Source organism: Amphiura filiformis, chromosome 3 (genome assembly GCF_039555335.1).
Source record: "Amphiura filiformis chromosome 3, Afil_fr2py, whole genome shotgun sequence".
Lineage (NCBI taxonomy): Eukaryota > Metazoa > Echinodermata > Ophiuroidea > Amphilepidida > Amphiuridae > Amphiura > Amphiura filiformis.
The window spans coordinates 54,035,019-54,057,518 of NC_092630.1; the positions used below are offsets into that span (position 1 = coordinate 54,035,019).

A 22,500-nucleotide genomic window follows, 5' to 3' on the forward strand; every position below is an offset into this window, starting at 1 on the left:
AGTGGTACAGCTCAACTGATCATACTTTTCCTACATTCGACCTTGCATGATTTTTGAGTTGACACAGTCATGAAAATAACTATAGATACTTGACAGACCATTAGTAGCCCAGTTCTGAACCTTTTCATTGATCATTCATAACAATATGTATCTGATGGATCAGTGAAGATAAGAAGGGATTATAATATATCCGTAACCTTGATATTATAGTACATCTCGAAGAAAAAGTGCAATGGACATGTTTTCATTTTATGTTTCAAATATCCCGCGCATGAAAATTGAGTATTTAACCCAAAATGGAAAATGGAACAATTTATTGAAATCTGTTTTAACAGATTTTTTGACATCTTTTTCTGCACTGTATTATACCTAAATTAAGAAATTTGATAAATATTCAAAGAAAATATAGGTCATCCAAAAATGTTGATTTTACACATTTTGGGGCAAAAAGGAAAAATAAGCAAAAATATCAAAATCTGTTTTAACAGCTTCATTCATCAAGTCATAACAAACGGCCTACATGCTTAATTTCTAATAAAATATTGAAATTGTGAAAAATATAGGTAATTATTGATTTTCATGTTTTTTCTTGCAAATATGCTAATAATATGCAAATTATGAAATTGCAAAATAAAGTTTCTACATAGCATACATCTTTCAAGTGTGATGTTCAAAATGACAGACATCAAAAAGAGATTCGATGAAATGTAAAGGCGTAGTAACAATTTTGGCATGGACTGTCTGGTTAGGCAAAGTACGGTAAGTTGAGCTGTACGCACTCAGAAAGTTTGAATAATCCCCTGTGGTCAAATGTTATAAACTTACCGTGCATAAATAAACAGCGTGAGTTTATTGGACAACCAGGAATCTGCGCAGTTATTTTGGTACCGTAAGTTTATAACATTTGATCCCAGGGGACCATTCAAACTTTCTGAGTACGTACTACTTTTAAGAGCCATATTTTTAAGCTTCTCCCGTATTCAAAAAATTGGTACAATGCAAGTGTATTTCAGCTGTGATGAATGTCAATTGCTGACGAAGTTTAAGAAATATCACCTCAAACCCCTATAAATTTGATAATAACAGAACAGGGTTGCAAAATTGCAAAAGTCCAAAATTGTGTCCCGGCCCCACAAAGCTCAAATTAAGGTTCCCTAAACCCGCCATTTTAGGCAACTTCACTATAGTCATGTAAACATAATGTAAACTTATGGAAAGCACATGTTCTATCTAACTATCAATGTAATACGTACACCATCTCCCGACACACCCCAATTCATATTTAGCCTGCGAAAAATATTCCATATTAAATGTCAAGTCTGTATCATCATAATGCAATATAACCAAACAATTACAACACGAAAAGCATAATTATATATAGTTATTCAGAGTCGTTATTGCCCGCAATATATAGCGCCCAGCGCATGCTGATAATCAATACAGTATATAGATTTTATACAAATTGTTGAAAGTCATAATGAATTGTAGTAGATGAATCAAGTGTCCTTGTTCACTAAATATGTTGGTGTCTTCTTCTTCTTTTGGACAGTATTTATTGTGGGACATTAGAGCACATCAGACATATCGAATTGCATTCTGAATACGAAGAAATGTCCTTCTGATATCAAATAATTTTGATACAGCGCGTGCGGGTGTACTGACGAGATACTCGTATTCGCTATTTGAACCAATCGGAGGTGCATAGCGACACACACCGACATCGCCCGGTTAATAATTACATTATACAACCAGAGACACTGAAATGAATACACGGGATCGATACACGTAAATGTGCTGTGCACGATTGATATTCAGACGATAAATCTTTGGATACCGGGGTGGAAAATGATGAATATCTCCCGTAAATGATTTCGTATAAAGAAACCAGATGTGGTTCCATGCACTTGAATATATATTTTGAACAGATATGATAGTCGTTAGTTTGCGTCTTGAGAGAGTAGCTTGCGTCTTGAGCTGAAAAAGTGACCAACATTCAAGATTTAAATAGCGCAGCGTAGACCCTCGTGGAGGTAGTCTCGGGCCAGACTGTATGTGGCTATCACGAACATACAGGATCGACGAGTGTCAGACCGACTGACACAAACTGGCTGTGTAGGAGACTATCGTAGAGGCAGTCTATAAGCAGATGACAATGGCGAATGTATGCTCGCTGACCGTACAGAGGTCAGTCACAGGCAAATGTCATTAGCCTTAGTCGGATGTCCTTCAGCCCACTATGCATTTAAAAACTATTAAACAGGTGGGAACACAATGGCCATGCGTGGCTGTGGATTCAATCTACCATGGCATTTTCTGCCATGAAGATATCGGGGCGATGACACTGTGCGACAACGGGACTGATCGATTTTAAGCCCAGGCAATTCCTTGTAAAATGTTGGATTTAATTAAAATTAAAATTTGATATACTTATGATGAATACTTTTATTTGAATTGAAGTGTTTAAGAATGAGAATAAAGGTATTGTTTTTAGCCGCATCTATTGTCTCATATAACACTGGCAGCATCATTATTTTAGGCGTAAAACAACTCGGCGATAATGATGTCGCCAGTGTTATATGGGAAGATAGCTAAAAACAATACCCTTATTCTCTAGTTAAAAACCCTCTCTGCTGAGAAAGTGAATGAAGTGAAGTATATAGATTAAGAAGTTGGAGCAAATTCGTCATTGCCTCTACATGTCTGCACAGTGTAATGATACTTGTTGTTCGCGGTGATAACCGTAAGCCTACTTCAATGAATGAAGTATTCTGATATTATTTAGAAACTGCAGTTGGGGATGTCATAATTGGCATGATAGGAACACTACCTCTTGGTTGCGCAGTAGGCATAATATTATTTGGAATACTTCTACGCGGAGGAGCAACTTGTCGACCATTATTTTCAGTAGGACTACAGGTACCGTATAACATCCTGAATGAACTTGGATGCGTTCCGGGGATTTCTGTTCGAGAGTTGTCAAGTCTGGATGAAGTATCTCAGAAATCAACGCCGGTAAACTCCAGTATCAAATCTGCAGAAACTATAAAACTGCCATTACTGGAATCCATTATCTCAGACCAAGCGGGTGATTTGGAGGAAGTGTTGGAGCACGTATATCACCAGAGGGAAGTCTGGGATGCGTGCTGGAATATTCAGCTAGAAGCTCGTAATCATTTTCTTCATCGATTTCCTGATAATCACCATGGTCACTCCTATTCGTATGTAGTAAAAAAGTAATAAAAGAAAGAAACATGTGAGAATGTGATATCATTATGTTAGGAGTCTCCTACAACACCATGAACACCAACCTATCATATATATATATATAGAACCTACCGTTGATAATCTATTGAATTGTATTTTCATTCCCTTATTGGGACATTTAAAGAATCATAGTTAACCATGTGAATTGAATCGCTCCAAAAGAATGCATTTGTTAAACCTTCGTACATGATATTTGAGGTACGTTAAAAGCTGCGCTGCGTCGATAGTATGAGCATAATTATTATGTTTTTGTAAACAGTGTTAAAGGGAAAAACGGCAGGTTTCCACAGTTAACTCTGATGATACAAAAAGCGGAAAGCGTTGGATCGGGACGATGAGAAGGAGGTCCCTAACCCTCATAATGAACTCCTCGAACCCTAACCCTAACCATTTTCTCCTTCTCATCGCCTGATCCATTGTTTACCACAAAAAGCCATAGCTTTTGAATTGAAGGCAAGACTATTGCTACCTGCTTTTGTTATGTACCCACATTCCTGTAGAATATTCGTCAACCCCCTCCCGACACATACTCTTATTGTGCATAATAATTTGGTGACACAAACTTACTCATCGTCAGATGGATCCTCCCATGTTAGCTTGGGCGTGTTACTGGTAGTAGTATTAAGCTTCGGTACTGGACGACTGGGAGCAGGACGAGCAGGTCTTCTGATATTATTAGCATTAGAAACTGCAGTTGGGGATGTCATAATTGGCATGATAGGGACACCACCTCTTGGTTGCGCAGTAGGCATAATATTATTTGGAATACTTCTACGCGGAGGAGCAACAGGTCGACCATTACCTTCAGAGGGAACTGAATTTCTTGCCACGTTGTTGTTCTGCTCAACCGGTATCAATCCCGATTTCCTTTTCTCTTTACTTTCTTTGAGTTTCAAAGAAATCTGCGCCTTCATATCGCGTACATTATTCGTTCGTGTTGGTATAACTGGACTGTCTTTTATGTTGTTGTTTTTTGGTTTAGCGGTTAGAGGAATAGGTTTGGGTGGTTTCTTAGTAGGTTTGGGTGGTTTCTTTATAGCCTTCGTCGCTGTGTGGGGTGTTTTCAGTTGAGTTTTACCGACAGTATTTTCTGAAATAATGTTGGTATTTTCTGCTGCTGACAGTGGAGAACCAAACTTTTCTGGTTGGTGACGCATATTCGATGAAGCGTTGGTTGTTGGGGAGTGTGACTGAGAGAAGTGCTTGGGTGATGGTGGCAGGGAGTGTGGCTGAGACAAGTGTGTGGGTGAGGGTGTTGGTGACAGTGCCGTTGATATGTCTATTTTGCTAAAGGTGCTTGCATCTGCAGAATACCTATTCTTTTTGGTGGCATTGGAGGTGGAGGTTGAAATACATCGTCCATTTCGAATGAAGCTTGTTTCGGTACATTTTCATATCCAGTGGTGGGTGGTTCATTGTCTTTGTCAATTACCCCCACAATGTCGGTGTTTTCTAAAATAACGCTTTTCACTTTTAGTCTCCTATTTGGTGGCGTTGGCTTTGGAGAAGTTGGTGTATTTTGAATGGATTCTGCGTCATGGTCTGTGGATGCTATTCTCTTGTTTATTCCTTCTGCACCGATTGGTTTGTTCATTATTGACGATCGCACAAGCGGAGTTGGACGAGTTTGGTGAAGACGTCGTAGTGGCGCATGTTTGGTAGCTGCTGGCGGAGTTACGCCGAATCCATGGTTACCATCTGATGAAGGCATCGGTGGTATCTTTGTTCCAAAGTCAGCATGTGTAGATGACGGAGGTAACCTAACTTCGATGTCCGCATCTTCATCATTAGTTTTGGGAATATTGATATAGTCATGTTGAGGGTCATCCGGATCATCAATGGTATGTTCCATTCCATTGTGCTTGGGCACTTGTGGTTCTGTGAAGCCATTGTTGAATTCTGGAGCAGGTTTGTATGATGTAATCTTGTCTTCATGTGTAGTGCCTTTTGGTCTTTGGTCTTCAAGGTCATTTGATGTTGTACGTGACGTATGATTCTCAGATGGCTCATGGTCCATGGTGACATAGTTTGGTTTTCTATAAGACAGAAATGCAATAATGACGTAATTATGATCTTGTGTTTTGTATGTTATTGAAATAACATATGCTCTACGATTTGAAACCTGACATTGCGTGCGGCACTGCGTAATAACATCTCAAAGAAATTGTTTATTAATTAAGTACCGAAACTATCCATAGATATAGCTGTCGATTTTGGGATGTGAGAGCTTTAGAATAACAACCAAGTATCCCATTATAATAATGTTCCTATTTAATTGGGTCCTACTTTTTAAAATACTCACTGCACTTTCGGTACATCTTTAGAACTTTGATTGGTGCCGATACGTATTTTCAACTCTTCAAATTGGTTTGCAGTCAGCACTTGGATAGTCTGCTTTGGCTTCATGAACTTCGTCACATAATCCGGATCAATTGGAATTTCGGAAGCTGGTGTGACATCCAGATGGTAATAATCTGGTATACTCTGCGTGGCTTGAAATGCTGGAAATGACGGATCGTTCAAATGGATGGAAATATGCGTGACTGAAAACAACGCCATTCCATAGACTGTCAGTGGGGACTCTTCCTGTAAGATTGCGTGGTCTAAGGAATGGTTATTGTCCATACACGAATCAGCGTACTTCACCTGTGATACAGGAAATGTACTTATATTCGAGTATTCTTGCAAGGTACGCCAATCCTGCTGAATTGAAATAAAGGAACCTCTAGTCAACAGCGGTAAATGAACGATGTCGCTTCGTTTTCTTAGCTTACTACGGCGCTTGAACACGGCAACTTCTACGTCTTCCCCAGTGTCAGTGTCTTTGCGGACTTCTATTTGTCCCTCATTGTGTAACTCCAAAACATCACCTTCTTGAATCGCATCAACTTTGTAGCTGTGATTTGACGATACATTTTTAGCTAGTAGTGTTTCCTGACATTTTGCGTTGAGAATCTCACCCGTGGTTCGAAACACAGTGCTATTTGCCTGTAATGATGACGATAATAATAATAATAATAATAATAATAATAATAATAATAATAATAATAATAATAATAATAATAATAATAATAATAATAATAATAATAATAATAATAATAATTACACATTCACAAGACTATATATAAAAAAGCCCGAATGTAACCATGGTTTGAGGTTTATTTGAATTTCCTGAAGATAACAAATTACCAGAAGTGAATACTCTGTTTATGTACCTCATGTACAATATCCTCGCTGGGCGGGAAATCATTTATGTGCATTTCACTGTTACTTATTTAGCTAATTGTTTAATTTACCAATATTGTAATTTCACAAGTAATTAGATAACTGTTCATAAATAGTTGTTGTTTTCTCCTATTAGCGAAGTGTGTTTTATGTCCTTTGAAAAATTTAAACACTGTGAAATTTGACATTTTGTTACTGACTATCCCATATTGTGAAATGGGTAACAGTGAAAAAGTACATAATTGTGAGGGTTTTCTTGCCCAACGAGGATTATAGATATTTTTAGGTATATTTTAATATTTATTGATTTGTATTATTTGTAGACAAAAAAGAAAAAGAAATCACGCAGCCACATTCAGACTCATAATGAACATGCACAATTTATGCATAAATGAACAATAAACCTCAAACTTTTGTTTAAGGTCAAATCTCAATTTACGGAAATAACAAGAAAGTTTATCTTTCTTTTTGGCAATGAAATAATCTGTTTTCTTGATTATCTTTAATATAAGCCTTGAAACCGATGCAATTTGTCGCTTTGTTTTGGGGTTTACAAACATAGAAGTTCAATAAGAACAGGTATATATGTTAAAAAATAGTATCATCAGGACAGGGACACAAAAGGTTTTGTCAAATGTTGAAATGACAAAATCAATGTCATGCTTATTTCATAGTTGATATACTTCAAAATCACAAACACGCGAGTTATTGATTCAGGCATCTTTTTGCAAAAAGCACAAATCGTTGAAAGCAATAGCTTTGTGAAGTTTTTTGAAATAAAATGAACGGAGTCGAGAATCAGTGGAACATTTAAAGTTACGTAAATGAAGTTCTTCCCACATATAATTATTACTGATAATAATAGATTCTTCAAGGTCAGGTTTACCTTTGGAAGTTCGTCGAAAAGAAACTTCTGGTCACAATCGCTCGGAATGACAAACATTTTAGTGACCCCTTTCGCTAGGTATCCAGTCATATCATCTTTGCTGTGTATCATAATCCTCCCTCTTCCATTATCCCTCATCAGCAAAGAGTATTTGTCTGCATTGTTTGATCCTCCGGCAGGTATTGCATAAATCGGTTCATCTGGTTTGCCTAAGCTAACCAGAGAATGGATATCCATAATAGGTCCCATACTTGTAGATGAAAAACGACTCTTTGATACAACATTATAATTCCGCAGTGTCAGCTGTATTCCAGCATTACCTTTGATTTTGACGATGTATTTGGGGTTCTTCCAAGTACAACATGTGATGACAGTAGTTTGAGACGCCAATGGCGACGAAGATCTACTAAGAAACCAAACCAGTTGTCCATCTTCAATCTGTAGACCGGTGTCTTTTAGACAACCTGTGTTGTATACATCCGCAATAAATGGAAACTGTATTCGATTATTTTGTGAAATAATTGCCAAAGGCACTCTCCTTGTGGATTTAGGTCCAGACTGGTCGGCCATATTTGTTACTATTCAATGTATTTCCGCGTCTCAATCATTGTGGGCACACAGGTGATATGAATTCACAATATCGTCAAATCAGGAAACTCGAAAATTGGTAAAACTCTAACTGAACTTCTTTCCGACTCTCGATCATTGCAGTTGAAACCGTTCACACTGCACAGGCGCGATGATGAAATAATTAAATAACAATATCTATGGCAAATCTGAAAATCAGGAAAATCCAAGTGTATATAAACATTAAACAATATTATGTTAAACCTCCAACTCGAACTTGCAAGGTCAGGTTTATTAGGCAACCGCGCAGATTCTACACAAATTTAACACGTACGAAAGTATTTGCGAACGTCACAATGCAATATTTTACCAAGTTGTGATTCAGGGGTCAGCTATGAACAGGGTCATGTCTGGAATAAAGGTAGTGCCTCTACGTAACGGACCATATCGTTGGAGTGTTTACACACGTTGGTAAATAATTGTCGTGTTCATTCACCATAAACTTATTGTTGTACTGTTGGTATAGTTTGATATTATACATAAGTATGGTGAATAGTATTAGTAGAAAAGTCTGTCCCATGAAAAAGAAAGTACGACCAAAATAGTATCAAAGCTCGATGTAATAAATAATTTCTCAATACTGCGCAGCCTATCTCCTCCTATTTATAGCCCAGTTAAATTAAGAAAAATAAAAAAAGGGTTAACCCACCAGTAATTTTAACAGCATCCATTCACCATTTATTTTAGAAAAGCATATTAAATTACTAGTACACAAAAATACAAGTATTTTGCAGAGTGCTTAATAATTGCATAAATAAAAAAAAAAGGGTCGCTTATGCAGGGGGTGAAATTTCAAAGTTGGCCAAATCTTGTTAAAAACCATACCAATGTACGTATTGTTCTCGTAATTCAGCAAAATAGTTTAGCCTGTCTCCGGCATGCAGTTCTTGAGTTATAGGCAAAAATATCAAAGGTCAAATGTTGGGGTCCACATGAGTCTACAATTAGAAGTGCTCCAATTGATATCAAAATGTTCTCAAATTGTTCGCAAAATAAATCACAATGAGAAAATGTGTAATTGTTTACATGTTATTTTGGATGCTTTGTTACAAAAGGTAGCATCGCAAAATATGTCAAGGTCAACAGGGCTCAATGGATTTTGATCAATTCTTCCATGTTACCAAGGTGATCACCTGAGATGATATGCAAACGATTCTTTTTTTTTAAATCTTTTTGATCAAAATCAGAGAAATTGTCAATTTTTGTCCTCTATGGAATCCAAATTTTGACTCGTCATTTCCCCGATAACGCAATAAATGTACATATCAAACTATACCTTTTCTCGGAATCCTTGTGATGAGAGGAATACATTGCTATTGTTTTTAGCAAGATTTGAAAAAACTTTGAACCCCCTGCATAAGAGGCCATTTTGGAATTATGCAAATTAGGCACTGTTCCACTACTTGGATTTTCCGGGATATTAACTAGCTGGGGGGTTTACACCCCCCAGCTAGTTACTGTAATGCTATCCGATCTTTCTTCTTTCTGGCAATAAACTTCAAAATGCTTCTCCTCCTACATGTTACACCCTACAGTTATGTAACTTGCACATATGTATCGGCTATATCTAGTGCCCATAGGGTCTAAAAAGAATTGGGGTGAAATGTCATTAAAGGGACATTTCCGGTATTTAACCGAATACCTTTGAAATGCTTCTTCTGCCACATATTATATAGTACAATGATGTCATTTGCATATATGCATCGGCTATACCACACGCCTAAAACTTGCATACAGAATTGGGGTCAAAGGTCATTAAAGGGGGAAATCTTAGAATTGCATTATCTGGACATCTGTAAGTGGTATGGGGCTCAAACTTGGTGACATCAAACTTAATGATCAGGGGAATATGTTGGAACACTTTGCAGGGGTCAGGTCAAAGGTCATGCAGAGGTCAAATCTTATAATTTTATTTTCTGGATATCTGTAAGGTGTATGGGGCTCAAACTCAGTGACAATAAATCTCATAACCAGGGAACATTTGCAGGGGTCAGGTCAAAGGTCATGCAGAGGTCAAATATTTGAAATGTATTTTCTGGACATGTGTAAGGGGTACGGGGGTCAAACTCGGTAACAACAAATTTGATGACCAGGTGAACATTTTTGGAACATATTGCAGGGGTCAGGTCAAAGGTCATCTGGGGTCAAATCTTAAAATTGCATTTTCTGGACATCTGTAAGGAGTACGGGAATCAAACTCGGTGACAACAAACCTCATGACCAGGGGAACATTTTTGGGACATTTTGCAGAGGTCAGATACCTCCACAACACCAACACGCCCAGCTAGGTTTGTGGTCTATGACCACCATTTGCCACTAGTTTGATATGTTTTTGTGTGATCTTTTGGAAGATGGACGCATGTGAAATGGATTCTGTTGCAATAAGTTGTTGGTGATTTCATAATTTGACTGGGCTATTACCCTGGTTGTTGATGAAATTGAATATATGAATAAAAAAAACCCACCCAAGTCCATACTTTGACCAAATTGAGTTACGCATGGGAAATTGTTGCTGTACATAGGCCTGTCATATGTATGAAAGAACAACTCAAATTCATCCTATGTCTATTGAGCATGTGAAAAGTAGCATGTATGAAAGAACCACCCAATTCCATGATTTGAGTCTTGTAACACATTGATTGAAATCCAGAATGTATAAAAGTCCATTTGTAGCACATTCATTGCTGTAGAGTGACTTTTGAAAAAAAATGGTTTAATAAAGGAAAGTGTGTGGTTTATATTATAATATGGCAGACTGCTTATCAACATTATACATACCTGTGTGCTTTATTTTGTATTATCTTACTAGCGGTAATCTCATTCCAACATTGTTGTCTTTGTATATGATTAAAAACCACCCAAGTCCAGCATTTAAAATGCTAATCGTCATATCTAATACAGGTTAATCCACTCATTTGCACGTAAAACTTACCATATTGACCAGGTAAATCTAACTGACGGAATTAAAATGATTCACAGGTTTTTCTCTCAAAATCACTTGTCAATTTTTGTCCTCTATGGAATCCAAATTTTGACTCGTCATTTCCCCGATAACGCAATAAATGTACATATCAAACTATACCTTTTCTCGGAATCCTTGTGATGAGAGGAATACATTGCTATTGTTTTTAGCAAGATTTGAAAAAACTTTGAACCCCCTGCATAAGAGGCCATTTTGGAATTATGCAACTGTGTGGGTTTTGTATTCATGTATTCAATTGTATCATTTTGCATAAAATCGTAAGAAATAAATTTTATGCTATTTTCATGTAAGGCTATTTAAGGACTGTGTTATAATTATCTGTTCCCCCCTGGGTAGGCAAGTATCAAAATGGCCTACAAAAAAAGTCTGGATCATGCGAGCGGAATGAGCAGTGAATTTTGCTTATCAGAACATTTCCGTACTGTTTTCCTCAGCGTTTTATTTAAAACAGCCCCCCCCCATGAATGTGTGCCAACAATCTCTTTCCCCCCTTTTGACTTAAAAATCACTTGCCATCTTTTCGACCTGCCAAAATAGATTGCATCCACCTTTTTGCCCTGTCACTTTTGCTTACCGTTCATTTCTCTTTTTACCTGGGATGGAGGACAGAAAATTATAATGCACAGCCCCTAATACGGGAATGCAGTTCGACTGACTAACAAGATATCATGACTATGTTTATCATGAGCTTGATGGATTTTGGACATTTACCACCAAAATAAATTGAATGCTATATATGTAACGACATTATGCTTATAGTCATTAACATAATGATTTTAAACTCCTCAACCTTCGCGAAACTGTCAGGTCCAGGTGTCAGGTACAGGTCTGTCATGCGCATATACCAATCTCTGAAAGCTTCTGAAAGACAATACAGATATGATGAAAGACGGAGGTAAAGACTAACTCGCGTGTGACGTCAGGGCAAAGGCGCGCCGTGATTAGTTGCCGACCTGCGCAGTACGGCATTTTTTGTCTAGTTGACAGAATTTTAGATGCGAACTAGTCTTTTTATCTCTGTCTTTCATTATAATTGTTTAAAATTAAAATATCGATCTTTCAACATGTGAAGTGTCTTTGAGAAGATGACATTGCCCAACCCCGCAAGTACAAGTCGATATAACATGGGCGATATCGACCCAATGTCAGGTTATCCACACCTTGTTGTTCTTTAGATGACATAATTATTAGCAATAACACGATTAATTAATAAATATTGATCTGCATATAATACAAAATTTTGTGTAGTGCCAACAACAGCTACAAAAAGGTCAGTAACAATTAAAGGACGACACGGACCAGCATGACCAGATTATTATGTTCCTCAGATCTGTCTTAAATGTCCATCAATTTTTGACATCATGGCAGCCACACAAACCAATACACAACCATCCAGCAAAGCCAGCCTACACCAAGCAGTATCATCCGACAACCATCCATCTACTATACAACCAATCGACACAATTGACAAGACTGACGAAGGAGCTTGGGGTTTCTTAATCGTCGCTAGTGTTTTCATGGCAAATTTTTCGCTATTAGGATGGTTTCAAACACAAAGTTTCTTTTTTCATTGAATGGCAGAGAGAATTCAACACTACGTCAGTACAAGCCAGCCTATTGGTATCCATTGGGCTCGTCATTCTTGGTATTGCAAGTAAGATATAAACCTCATAGTCATAGCACTATACTTCAAGCTACTTCTTAAACAAAGGAGTACTAATCGATTGGATTTAAATGTGTTAAATGATGTAATGGTGTGAATCCCTCCTTTATGTACATGTTCTAGGATCTGTTTTTTTGTACATGGTATTACTTTTAGTGTCAAAGCAAAGATGGTGCCAATGTACTTTTACCAAATCCGGGTTCTCCATATACAGATATAAAGTATTATCTGTTGCTATGACAATAATTCATTATAAATGGAGCTTCATCTACACGTGCTCCAAACACCCCCTTCCAAACACCCGCCCCCACCGCCCCCTCCGCCCTCCACACACCCCACGCACTCAACTCATTCCCACAAATTCACACACACAGCAAATAAGAAGCTATACGACGTACATGCACTGTAATGTGTTTGGTACATAGTCTTTGATAACACAACAAAGATGCTACTAACGTGATTTTCCCACCTCACACACACACCCCCACCACCCACCCATGACCCACACCCTCCTCCCCACACCCCAACCTAGCAAACAAACATAATTGCAATTTTGATTAAATCCATTTTATAACTCACTGGTATTACATTTATTTATTGCAAAGACGTCGCCAATGTGCCTTTCCCAGATCAAGATACTGTTATTATTGCACGAGTTCATTTACATATCTTGACCGATTGAGCATGGGCTTCATCAGGCACACCCCACCCCACTCACAATCACACTCCGCTCACAAGCACACCCCACACACTAAAACAAAATATACACACTGCACTGTAGATTTGGTATAATGTATTATTTTGGTGCATGGGTCTTTGATAAAGCAACGAAGATGCTACAACAACCAAGCCATACATTTTACTCATTATACACATTCCTCCACACACATTGTTAAAATAATCAGTGTGACTGCTAATCTTAAACACTACTTTGTAATGCACGATTTCTTCGCAGGTCCAATCGGCAGTATTTTAGCAACAATATTTGGTAATCGTAAAGTAGTAATGGTTGGTGGTCTGCTTGTGGCTTTAGGGATGATAGGTACCATGTTATCGGATTCAATAGTGGAAATCATTTTGACCTGGGGAGTCATGATAGGTTAGTCTTAATAGTGTATGTATTTAAAGATCTGTATTTGCCTTAGAATTTAGATATATTGTGAATTAAACAAAATGCATCTTAAATTTGTGTAATGGTAAGGTCGCGATTTTGATATTCTGTGGATAAAATCAAATGTTCTTGAAGAGGCTCATTAAGGTTGGTAGAAACTAATACATTTCATCTTGTCAAAACCAGTTATTTGCTGACCTGACAGTGTCGACCATCTTGGACGATGGCCATCTTCAGAGTGATTTTTTTTTCTGTACACCAACAGTGCCCATAAGAGGATCGTATACAATCTCTAAGCATAATAGTAACAGTGGCGTTGTGGGAACCATCATATATATAGAAGGAGGGGAACGACCGTGATTGGAGCACCGGGTTTGATTGGGATCGAGGCACAAGCGATTTTTTGGCAGTTTTCCTCAGAGATTGTTTCAAAATTTCAAATCAATTGGGGGCACGTGCCCCGTGCACCTACGACGCCACTCTACTGTTTAGTAATAAGTGTAGCAGAGCAGAAGTCTTGATAGAGGAAGGTCAGATCGTAACTCACATCATTGTGGCTCACTTTTGACCAATGTGCCATTCGACAAATTGCCCAATGTCATCAGAGTTATATATAGCAACAGGATAAGTCTCTTAGCAATCACACTCTGCTCGTGGTAGATGACAGCATCCAGGGGCGTAGCAAGAGCCTCGGGGGCCCATGGACAAGAAATAATGCGGGGCCCTTTTAGCAGGGCCGGATTTACCATTGGGCCTGAGGCCCCTACCCATCAGGCATGTTCCTTTTAGCCCGACAGCAGGACCAAAATATGGTAAAATTGCAAAATGTTGCCCTTTTTTACACATCAAAATTTACCTTGTCTGAAATTAAAAATTTATTTCGCGCGCAAATGTCCTGGTAAGATCGGTACAAAATATGCTTAGGCCTATATCCCTCTAATTTGCAATGCTTCTTCCACCACTGTCGATCTTATAGAAGGCCCCACGTGCCTTCCTCACATGTCTTCCTCACGGTGGGTTTGGGGCCTCCAAATTTTGGCTTGGCCCAGGTAAATTCGGCCCTGCCTTGTAGCGTCTCTTTAATCAGCGCTTATTTCATTTTCTCTTTTGCTTGGGGCCCCTGAACCCTTGGGGCCCTTGGACTTCGTCCACCCTGTCCCCCGCTTGCTACGCGCCTGACAGCATCGATCTTTTACGATTTACTTACCACCACATATTTTTCTGTTTCCTTGGGAAAATCTATAAGCAACGGTTTGGTTCGGCTATGGCCGGCCGAGGAGCTCGATGTCGTCTGTGGTCGCGATTTTGTATCTGGAATTTCTCGAGCAACAACCTCAGTATAGATGAGTTGACTTCTGACGTCAATGCCTGGCAGTATGCGCGCGCATCATATTTTGTTCAGGACTCGTGTTTTTAAGACTCCCGCCACATCACAATAAAACTATTGAACAGTGAAGTGGTTGATGGGGTTCACTCAAGCATAAAGATATACCGGTCCCTTGCCTTTGTTGATAAACATTGAGGTCAACTCATCTATAGCCAGCCACTGCCACCTTGGTTTGTAAACCGCGGCTATGGAAACGTTATGTGGAAAACATTTTAAAAATTGTCGAGGAAGATCAATTTGAAAATCTTACCTCGCACTACAATAAAGCGGATCCCACAGACAGTACCATATTTAAATGCTAGAAAGAGCAGGGATAATCCATACTGTTCATTGACACATTGATCGTGTACAAACCTGATGGGTCGGTTAAGCTACTGGTCTATAGGAAAGCCTCACACACAGACCAGTATTTAAATTTCGCTTCTCATCACCCCATCCACCACAAGCTGGGCGTGGTTCGCAAATTTCCGGACAGAAGGAATAGCATTGTTTCAGAAAAGGAGAACAAATATCATGAAGAAGGACATATCAAACACACAAGTTTATGTGCCTATCCCGTGTGGACTTCTAACCATGTGAAACGCAAGATGGAATGTAATAATGTAAACAGGCCAACAAACCAAACAAGAACAAGAATTGCACAGAAAAAAACCTTGTGATCTTACCATATGTTACAAAGTGACGGAGACAGCGACTCGCATTTGTAGAAATCACGGTATAGCCATAAAACGTCCACACACCACTTTGAAAAAATTGTTGGTCAATCCAAATATGCCGAAGGAGAAGCGAAAACTCCATGAGTACCACAGATTGCATTTATGAAATCCCTTCTGCAAATTGTGATAGTAGATATGTGGGCAAAACTGGGCCTCGCTTTGAAACAAGTAGCATAGTAAAGGAACCGTCACGCAAGAAAACAATCGGTCAGTAATCAGTCCGGTCCGACTGCCTGATCAGGAAGTACTGCCGAATCAGTCAGCATGTTGCCGAGTCAGGCAACACCGTCAGGCTTTGGTAACCCTTCCGAATTTGACAGACTAAGAACTAAATTGTTCATGGTGATTTTATAAAAGATCGGTGGAAATTTTACTTTGACACACATGAGCTACATGTAAGTTGACAATTTTTCACCAGGCGAAAAAAAATTCCACCAGGAGAAAGATAATTTAAATAACAAAACAATTTCTAACGGTTTAAAATTTTTTTTATTTAAATATGCAAATTAACTTTATTTTAACTAAAATTGATGAAAAAACACTACTAATTGTATATCCATTGATAATTTTATATATTTTACCTACTTCTTTACTCTAAACCAAGAAATAATGGTATATTGAAAGATGCTCTACTTGAAACAGAGCATTGCACTGTGGGATACCATGCTGCCTGACTCGGCAACATGCTGCCTGATTCGGCGCAGTATTTCCTGATCAGGCAGTCGGACCGGACTGGTAATCAATCCAAATCAACGGTTGCGGACCATGTATAGAATCACGTTATCATTATTGGAAAAATTACCAGGCCCTCGAGAAGGAATGTACAACGGGAGATGGAAGAGACGAGTTGAAAACATCACTCTGTAGATGGCCATTGCCAAAGATTGTCGAAACTGTCAATCAGTAAATAAATTCAAATTTCACTTCTTTTTGGAACAAAACAACTATCTCTATGAGAATCATTGAATAATATTAAGTCATGTTCTGTTCTTTTTTCTATTTCTGTAACTTTTCTTGTTTCATAGGTATTGGTTTAGGATTGGTTTATAGTCCATCGGTTGTGATGATCGGCCAGTATTTTGACAAGCATTTTACTCTCGCCAATGGCATAGCGTACGCAGGAGGATCAATGGGTCAGATTTTCATCCCTTTATTATCAGGAAATCTTATTGATGCCTATGGATGGCGAGGAGCAGTGTGGCTTTTGTCTGCTATAATGTGTAATTTAATTGTAAGTGGTGCTGTGTTAAGACCAAAGAGAAAACGACGAAATGCGAAGGAATTACATAAAACCAAACAAATGCAACCTAGCTCAAACGCTCACGATAACACGGCGTTTCAGAGCGACATTGATATCGAGATGACAATGATCCCAACAGACGCAACAGAAATAGATACAACTGTATCAGTACAAAATCATTTTGAGGCCAACGATTCACGCACTTCAAAAGATATCAAAAATAACATGCCAGTTCAAAACTCGAATGCTTACAACGAAGCGTCTCAGGGTGACTCTAAGATAGAGCTTTTGTCAGTTCCGAAAATTACCTCGCCTCGACATAACCCGGAGGAGACAAATTCATCACATAGTACAAGTGCTATTCAAAATGATAAACTGAACGTTTCAAAACATCAAGAAAACAACAACAAAGGTGCCGAACGTCGCGGCTCTTCATTTGCATCAATTGCCTTAGCAATCGTGGCGATAGACGCAGGAGAAATTATTAATGGTAAAGAGTCATCACCCAACACAGACACTGCGGAATCCAATACATTGAATGCAGATGAGAAAATTTCATGCATGTCCGTAGTGAAAAGTCTAACAAGTAATATTTGCTTTATTTTAATCCTCATGGTGTTCTTTATAATGGGGTTCATATTCTTCACTCCAGTCGCTCATGCTATACCTCGCGCGCTAGCATCAGGTATTGAAGAACACAAAGCATCTCTCCTACCAACCATATTCGGTATTGGAAGTTTAGTAGGAAGACTAGCTCCAAGTTTCATGACCGATTGCTTGAATATTCCACGAGATGTCATTAACATATCAGGATTTGTAATATGTACTATTGCCAACGTACTCCATCCATTTTTCAATAATTATGTGTTTCATGTGGTCTACCATTTAATCTATGGAGGTGCTACAGGAACCTTAACAGTGTTCACGTTTACATTGATTCAGATAGTTATACAGAAGGAACATCGTGTTTTTGGAGTGGGACTTGCAACTCTCTTCCTTATGATCGGAGATACAGGTGGATCATTGCTGGCAGGTATCTGAAGGTCACTCTATTATCATGTTTAGATTATTAGTACTATCTGCCATAAACGGTGGTGTCTTTTATACACTAAGTAGTGTCGTAGAGAGGGGAGGGGGCAAGGAGACATGTGCCATGGCCGCCGTCTTTTAGGAGGCAATAAATCGCCCTTGGTTACAAAATTTACTGTTACTGATATAATACGTTGCCAAAATTAGCGAATTGCTTCACTCCCTCTTGTCTGTTTGCATGATAATGAACCAAATTTGGCAATATTGAAGCATTAATATTGCCACAAATACGTGCGTGGAATTTTTTTTTTGTTGCCTACCCCGTCCACTACCCCACTTTTTTAGATTTTCGAGCGGCTTTGTTAAAAAAATGAGGTCAACAATTAACAATGTCAGATCGTGACGAAATATTTTACCAGTTTGGGCGCCATTTTATATCCGTGCCCTGGGTGCCACAACCCCTAGCTACGTCACTTGAATAAAAGCATGACTGGTTTAGGATAGCACAGGTTACAGCAAAATGATTGGTACGCATTGTATGCAACATTATAAAAAACACAAAATATGAAAATTATCTCAAGAATGAAAATGTCAACATCAACTCAAATTGTTCGATTTGTTCGATTGCTCAAATTTGTCGATTCTGAAATAATATTAATATATTCATGATATCAGTGGTATTATAACTACCTCTCAGGTAATAAAAACTTTGCTACACAATTGGAAAGAGATCATTCTATAATTGTTATAATTGTTATTGTTTTATATCTTTTTTACATTAGGATGGTTAGTAGACGTGACAGGCAACTATGACGTCGGATCATGGCTATTATCATGCTTATCATCTGTTGGGGCTATCCTACTATTGATAGTAGCAATTATAATTAGACGAAAGAAAACCGAAGATCAATTTAAAACCGCGAGTATAGTCCATATTTTCTAATAATGATATGTGTATCCATACGTAGTGGTAATGATTAAACATGTAAATAGAAAGCCAATCAAGTTTCTACGCTATGTAAAATTGGTACACTCACCGGTGCACTTTCACTGGCTCAACTGGCGTCTTCAGTGTTATCGCTCTGAAGACATGTTGTTTCTAGCGATGTTGAGATACCTCCGTTGACGCCACATGTGTAGATGACGTCAAACGTGACGCTATATCATCTCCTGTTTTGACGTCATTTACACCCGTGATGTTATTGGAGATATCTCAACACCACTAGCAACAACTAAAACAGGGGTTCTGTTTTCGAAATATGTGCTTATTTAAGTATCAAGCGCCAAGTTCACTTTTAAAAAGCTGGCAACCAGATTATTTTGGTTATTCGGGTATGTTGCATCTGAATTCAAAACTTTTGTCTGCCAAGATGTATTTGAGACCCGTGAAATGGCGAAAGTCCAGTGACCGCGCCGCCCATTGCCTATGGGGTAATTTAGGGATCTTTTTAAGGGTCACGGTCTCAAAATACTGCTTGGCTGACAACAGATTCTCGTTCAGCATACCCAAATTAACAAAAATAAGCTGGTTGCCAACTTTTACGAAACCGACCTTGCCAGTTGGAACGCGATTGTTCCAAAATAGAACCAACCTAGCAGGTTGACCCAATGAAAGCGCACCGATGAGTGTACCAAATTTCTAAATAGTTTAATTTCATTTCTATTCATATTTTCAAAGTTAGCAATCACGCCTGACATGGGCCGAGTAAGAGTTGATGTGAATTATTCATAACCGATCGATACCTTGCCTCACTTTGTTGAGATCAAGCCAACAAAATTCGCCATAGGTTTGCGTTGCGTATACAAAAACCGTGAATTTGGTGTCACCCCTCTGTTCTTACTGGGCCCATGTGATTGAGGTCACCACATTAAAATGTTGTAAGTTTAGCGAACCATACTTGTTGAAAGAGAGTAAATAACGCCCTCTAGCAAGGTCACGGCATACGAAAATGGGTCTACTATTAGGATACCACTATGATTTGTTTTTCCAAGAAAGTCTTCTAATGTGACAAGGGAATGACTTTTTGCTATAGTAATGTCGAAATTAGGACTACGAAGGAAATGCGTGATAGGTATAAGATATGAAATACAAATAGTATATGAAGTCACAAAACCTTTGACACCTCACGTGACCTTCGATCATGGCGCCGAATTTGTCTGTGTGTTCATATGCGTGTCCTCGTGTGAAAAAAATCAGAATCAATCTGTACTGAATCAGACATAATGGTACTTGGCTCCCGGCATGCTAGATATCCTACATGTAACGAGCTACTTTCAAAAGCAAAAAGTAATGCACACGGAAATAAGACTTGGAAGTAACTTAATGCAAGTAAGGATGACCTTAATGATCCAATCCTATTGTGATTGTGCATAATTTACCAGTGATAGTCACACGCTTACTTGTGAGATGGCTTACAAGAAGTTCCAGCGTGGACACACTGGCAAATAGGGTAATTTAATTGCTGGGTAGTAAGTAAGTACTTTCAAAAGCAAGCTATAGTCTATTTATATCCTAAATTTTCAAAATAACATATCAATGCAGTCAATAATTGCTCATTGTTTTATTATATCTATCTGATGCACTCGAAATGTTTATGCAGGATAATTACTTCGCAGAAGTGCATTCGTCAAGATAATCGCTCTTGACCGTGTAGTTTTTGCATTTAGCTCTCGAGACTAACGGCCCTCGAGTTAAATGTGATAACTCTACGGTCTCGTGCGATTATGTTAATTAACGCACTCTGCTCAGTGAATTATCCTTATCATGTTTTAGCAACAGAAGACTTGAGTACTGAATGAAAAACACATTGGTTAGCAGCACCAAGAGCACAAAAAAGAAAGAATGTAAAATGGATTGTCAGATTCTGATCAGATAATTTTTTTAGTGGTGTACAAATATGTATTTCTTTTGTACAAACTTTGTTGAACTGTCCAAATTATCTTGAATTGTCCGAATTTCCTAGATAACGTGACCCTTACCAACATTATATGACATAACTTAAATCGACAATTCAACGCACTTTGAAGAAAATAAATATAATGGTTAAGATGTATGGGTAGGTACGTGCGTCATATGTAAGATGGGAAATAAAATTAGATTTACTGTGCGTTTGAAGTCTTTTTCAAAAGATCATCTTCGGTGTTATGCCTGACGAGAGGTGATCCGAAACGTAAAAGTATGCAGACGTACTTCAGTTTAACTAGAGATTTATACCATGCTAGTTTTGGCCCTATTCAAATAATACCCAAATTATTTTATAATAACATCCACTAATAGCTCTCCATACTCCATGAACTGGTTCATCTTAAAGGATCGTGAAGTATAACTCATACGATGATCATTTTGATATGAAATAAATATAGATATTTGTAATGAGTAGAAGAACTTTATAGCATAAAAATGTATCTTTTGTTAGACAAATTTAAATCTCAAAAGTAAATCTTACGTATCTTGCCGTTTTTAATGGAATGTTTTTGTTTTTATAGTTCTTCTGTTCATTGATGTATGTAGAGCTCGACTTTCACCACATAAAATTCAGAACGCGATTAGCATAACAAAACTGTTGTGAGCATGAAAATTAATTATTTGCAGAATAAAATAGCATGTTATATCCTTTCCTAGTGCCTTTGTATACAAAATGATATGCCATAAGTAAAAACAAAAGTTTCTTGAACTAATCCAATTATGCGGCACATACACGTTTAACTTTATTGTTCAATATTAAAGACCCTACAATGCTGGCCATAAGTGTTGGGACGGTTTTGATGGGGTTATGTAAATAAGCCCCCACTCCCGTAGTCAACGTTGAATTCTTTTTTGGTCACGGCGTCTAGTGGCACCCATCATTCATTGGTGGGGAAGGGGAGGATTGGGTGTTAGGAAAAAGTATAAGCTTGACACAAATGAAATCTCCATTTCATCACGTTACAAATTACGGAAATAAGGCCCTAATAAAGTGTACGTTTTTCATAAGTGTCCCAATACACATTGGCCAGCATTGTAGATCCCAGAGTGGGTACAAAATCTGCCATTACACACGCACAAGATTTAATATCCATTCCTGCATCTTGGGTCCCCACTATTGATCAATCAAATTGGTCGTGTATGAACCTCATTAAACACATTTGTGTGACACAGTTAAAATCTGAGACAGAATTAAAAAGACTAGTTTGCGTCTTGATTGGTTAGTAGCGCGGAAGGTTGATTCATTGGTGCCGGCCGAACAGTGAAAAAGGAATCGCAGAAAAAGAAAATATAGTATACTTTTACAAGGCAAACATCAGCTATTCTAGGCATTGTTGACATGGTCATAGTGCATTCAGGAAAGAAAGTTTCTTATTACCAAGACATAACTTGTGAGACGGTTTG

The 22,500-nt window shown here is 38.2% G+C and overlaps 2 protein-coding genes across 2 annotated transcripts; one reads left to right on the forward strand and one right to left on the reverse strand.

Moving 5' to 3' along the window:
• Nucleotides 1–449: 449 nt before the first annotated feature.
• LOC140148740 (uncharacterized) lies at nt 450–7,983 on the reverse strand. The gene is made up of 4 exons (XM_072170788.1): nt 7,376–7,983; nt 5,567–6,252; nt 3,832–5,300; nt 450–3,212 (listed from the first exon to the last, which is right to left on the reverse strand). The coding sequence occupies exons 1-3, from the start codon at nt 7,943–7,945 to the stop codon at nt 4,544–4,546; spliced, it is 2,013 nt and encodes a 670-aa protein (XP_072026889.1). The 5' UTR covers nt 7,946–7,983; the 3' UTR covers nt 450–3,212; nt 3,832–4,543.
• A 4,233-nt stretch (nt 7,984–12,216) lies between these two features.
• On the forward strand, nt 12,217–20,555 carry LOC140148742 (uncharacterized). The gene is made up of 4 exons (XM_072170790.1): nt 12,217–12,639; nt 13,604–13,747; nt 16,888–18,135; nt 18,914–20,555. The coding sequence occupies exons 2-4, from the start codon at nt 13,654–13,656 to the stop codon at nt 19,072–19,074; spliced, it is 1,503 nt and encodes a 500-aa protein (XP_072026891.1). The 5' UTR covers nt 12,217–12,639; nt 13,604–13,653; the 3' UTR covers nt 19,075–20,555.
• The last annotated feature ends 1,945 nt before the right edge of the window (nt 20,556–22,500 follow it).

What these genes read in the sequence shown, in the direction of transcription:
- LOC140148740 (XM_072170788.1), bottom strand. Translation starts at nt 7,945, where the DNA reads ATGGCCGACCAGTCTGGACCTAAATCCACAAGGAGAGTGCCTTTGGCA. An exon ending in TTTTCGACGAACTTCCAAAG is followed by an intron (nt 6,253 to 7,375) that starts GTAAACCTGACC and finishes TCATCATTACAG; the next exon opens with GCAAATAGCACTGTGTTTCG. An exon ending in AAAGATGTACCGAAAGTGCA is followed by an intron (nt 5,301 to 5,566) that starts GTGAGTATTTTA and finishes TCTGTCTTATAG; the next exon opens with AAAACCAAACTATGTCACCA.
- LOC140148742 (XM_072170790.1), top strand. Translation starts at nt 13,654, where the DNA reads ATGGTTGGTGGTCTGCTTGTGGCTTTAGGGATGATAGGTACCATGTTA. An exon ending in GACCTGGGGAGTCATGATAG is followed by an intron (nt 13,748 to 16,887) that starts GTTAGTCTTAAT and finishes CTTGTTTCATAG; the next exon opens with GTATTGGTTTAGGATTGGTT. An exon ending in AGGTGGATCATTGCTGGCAG is followed by an intron (nt 18,136 to 18,913) that starts GTATCTGAAGGT and finishes TTTTTACATTAG; the next exon opens with GATGGTTAGTAGACGTGACA.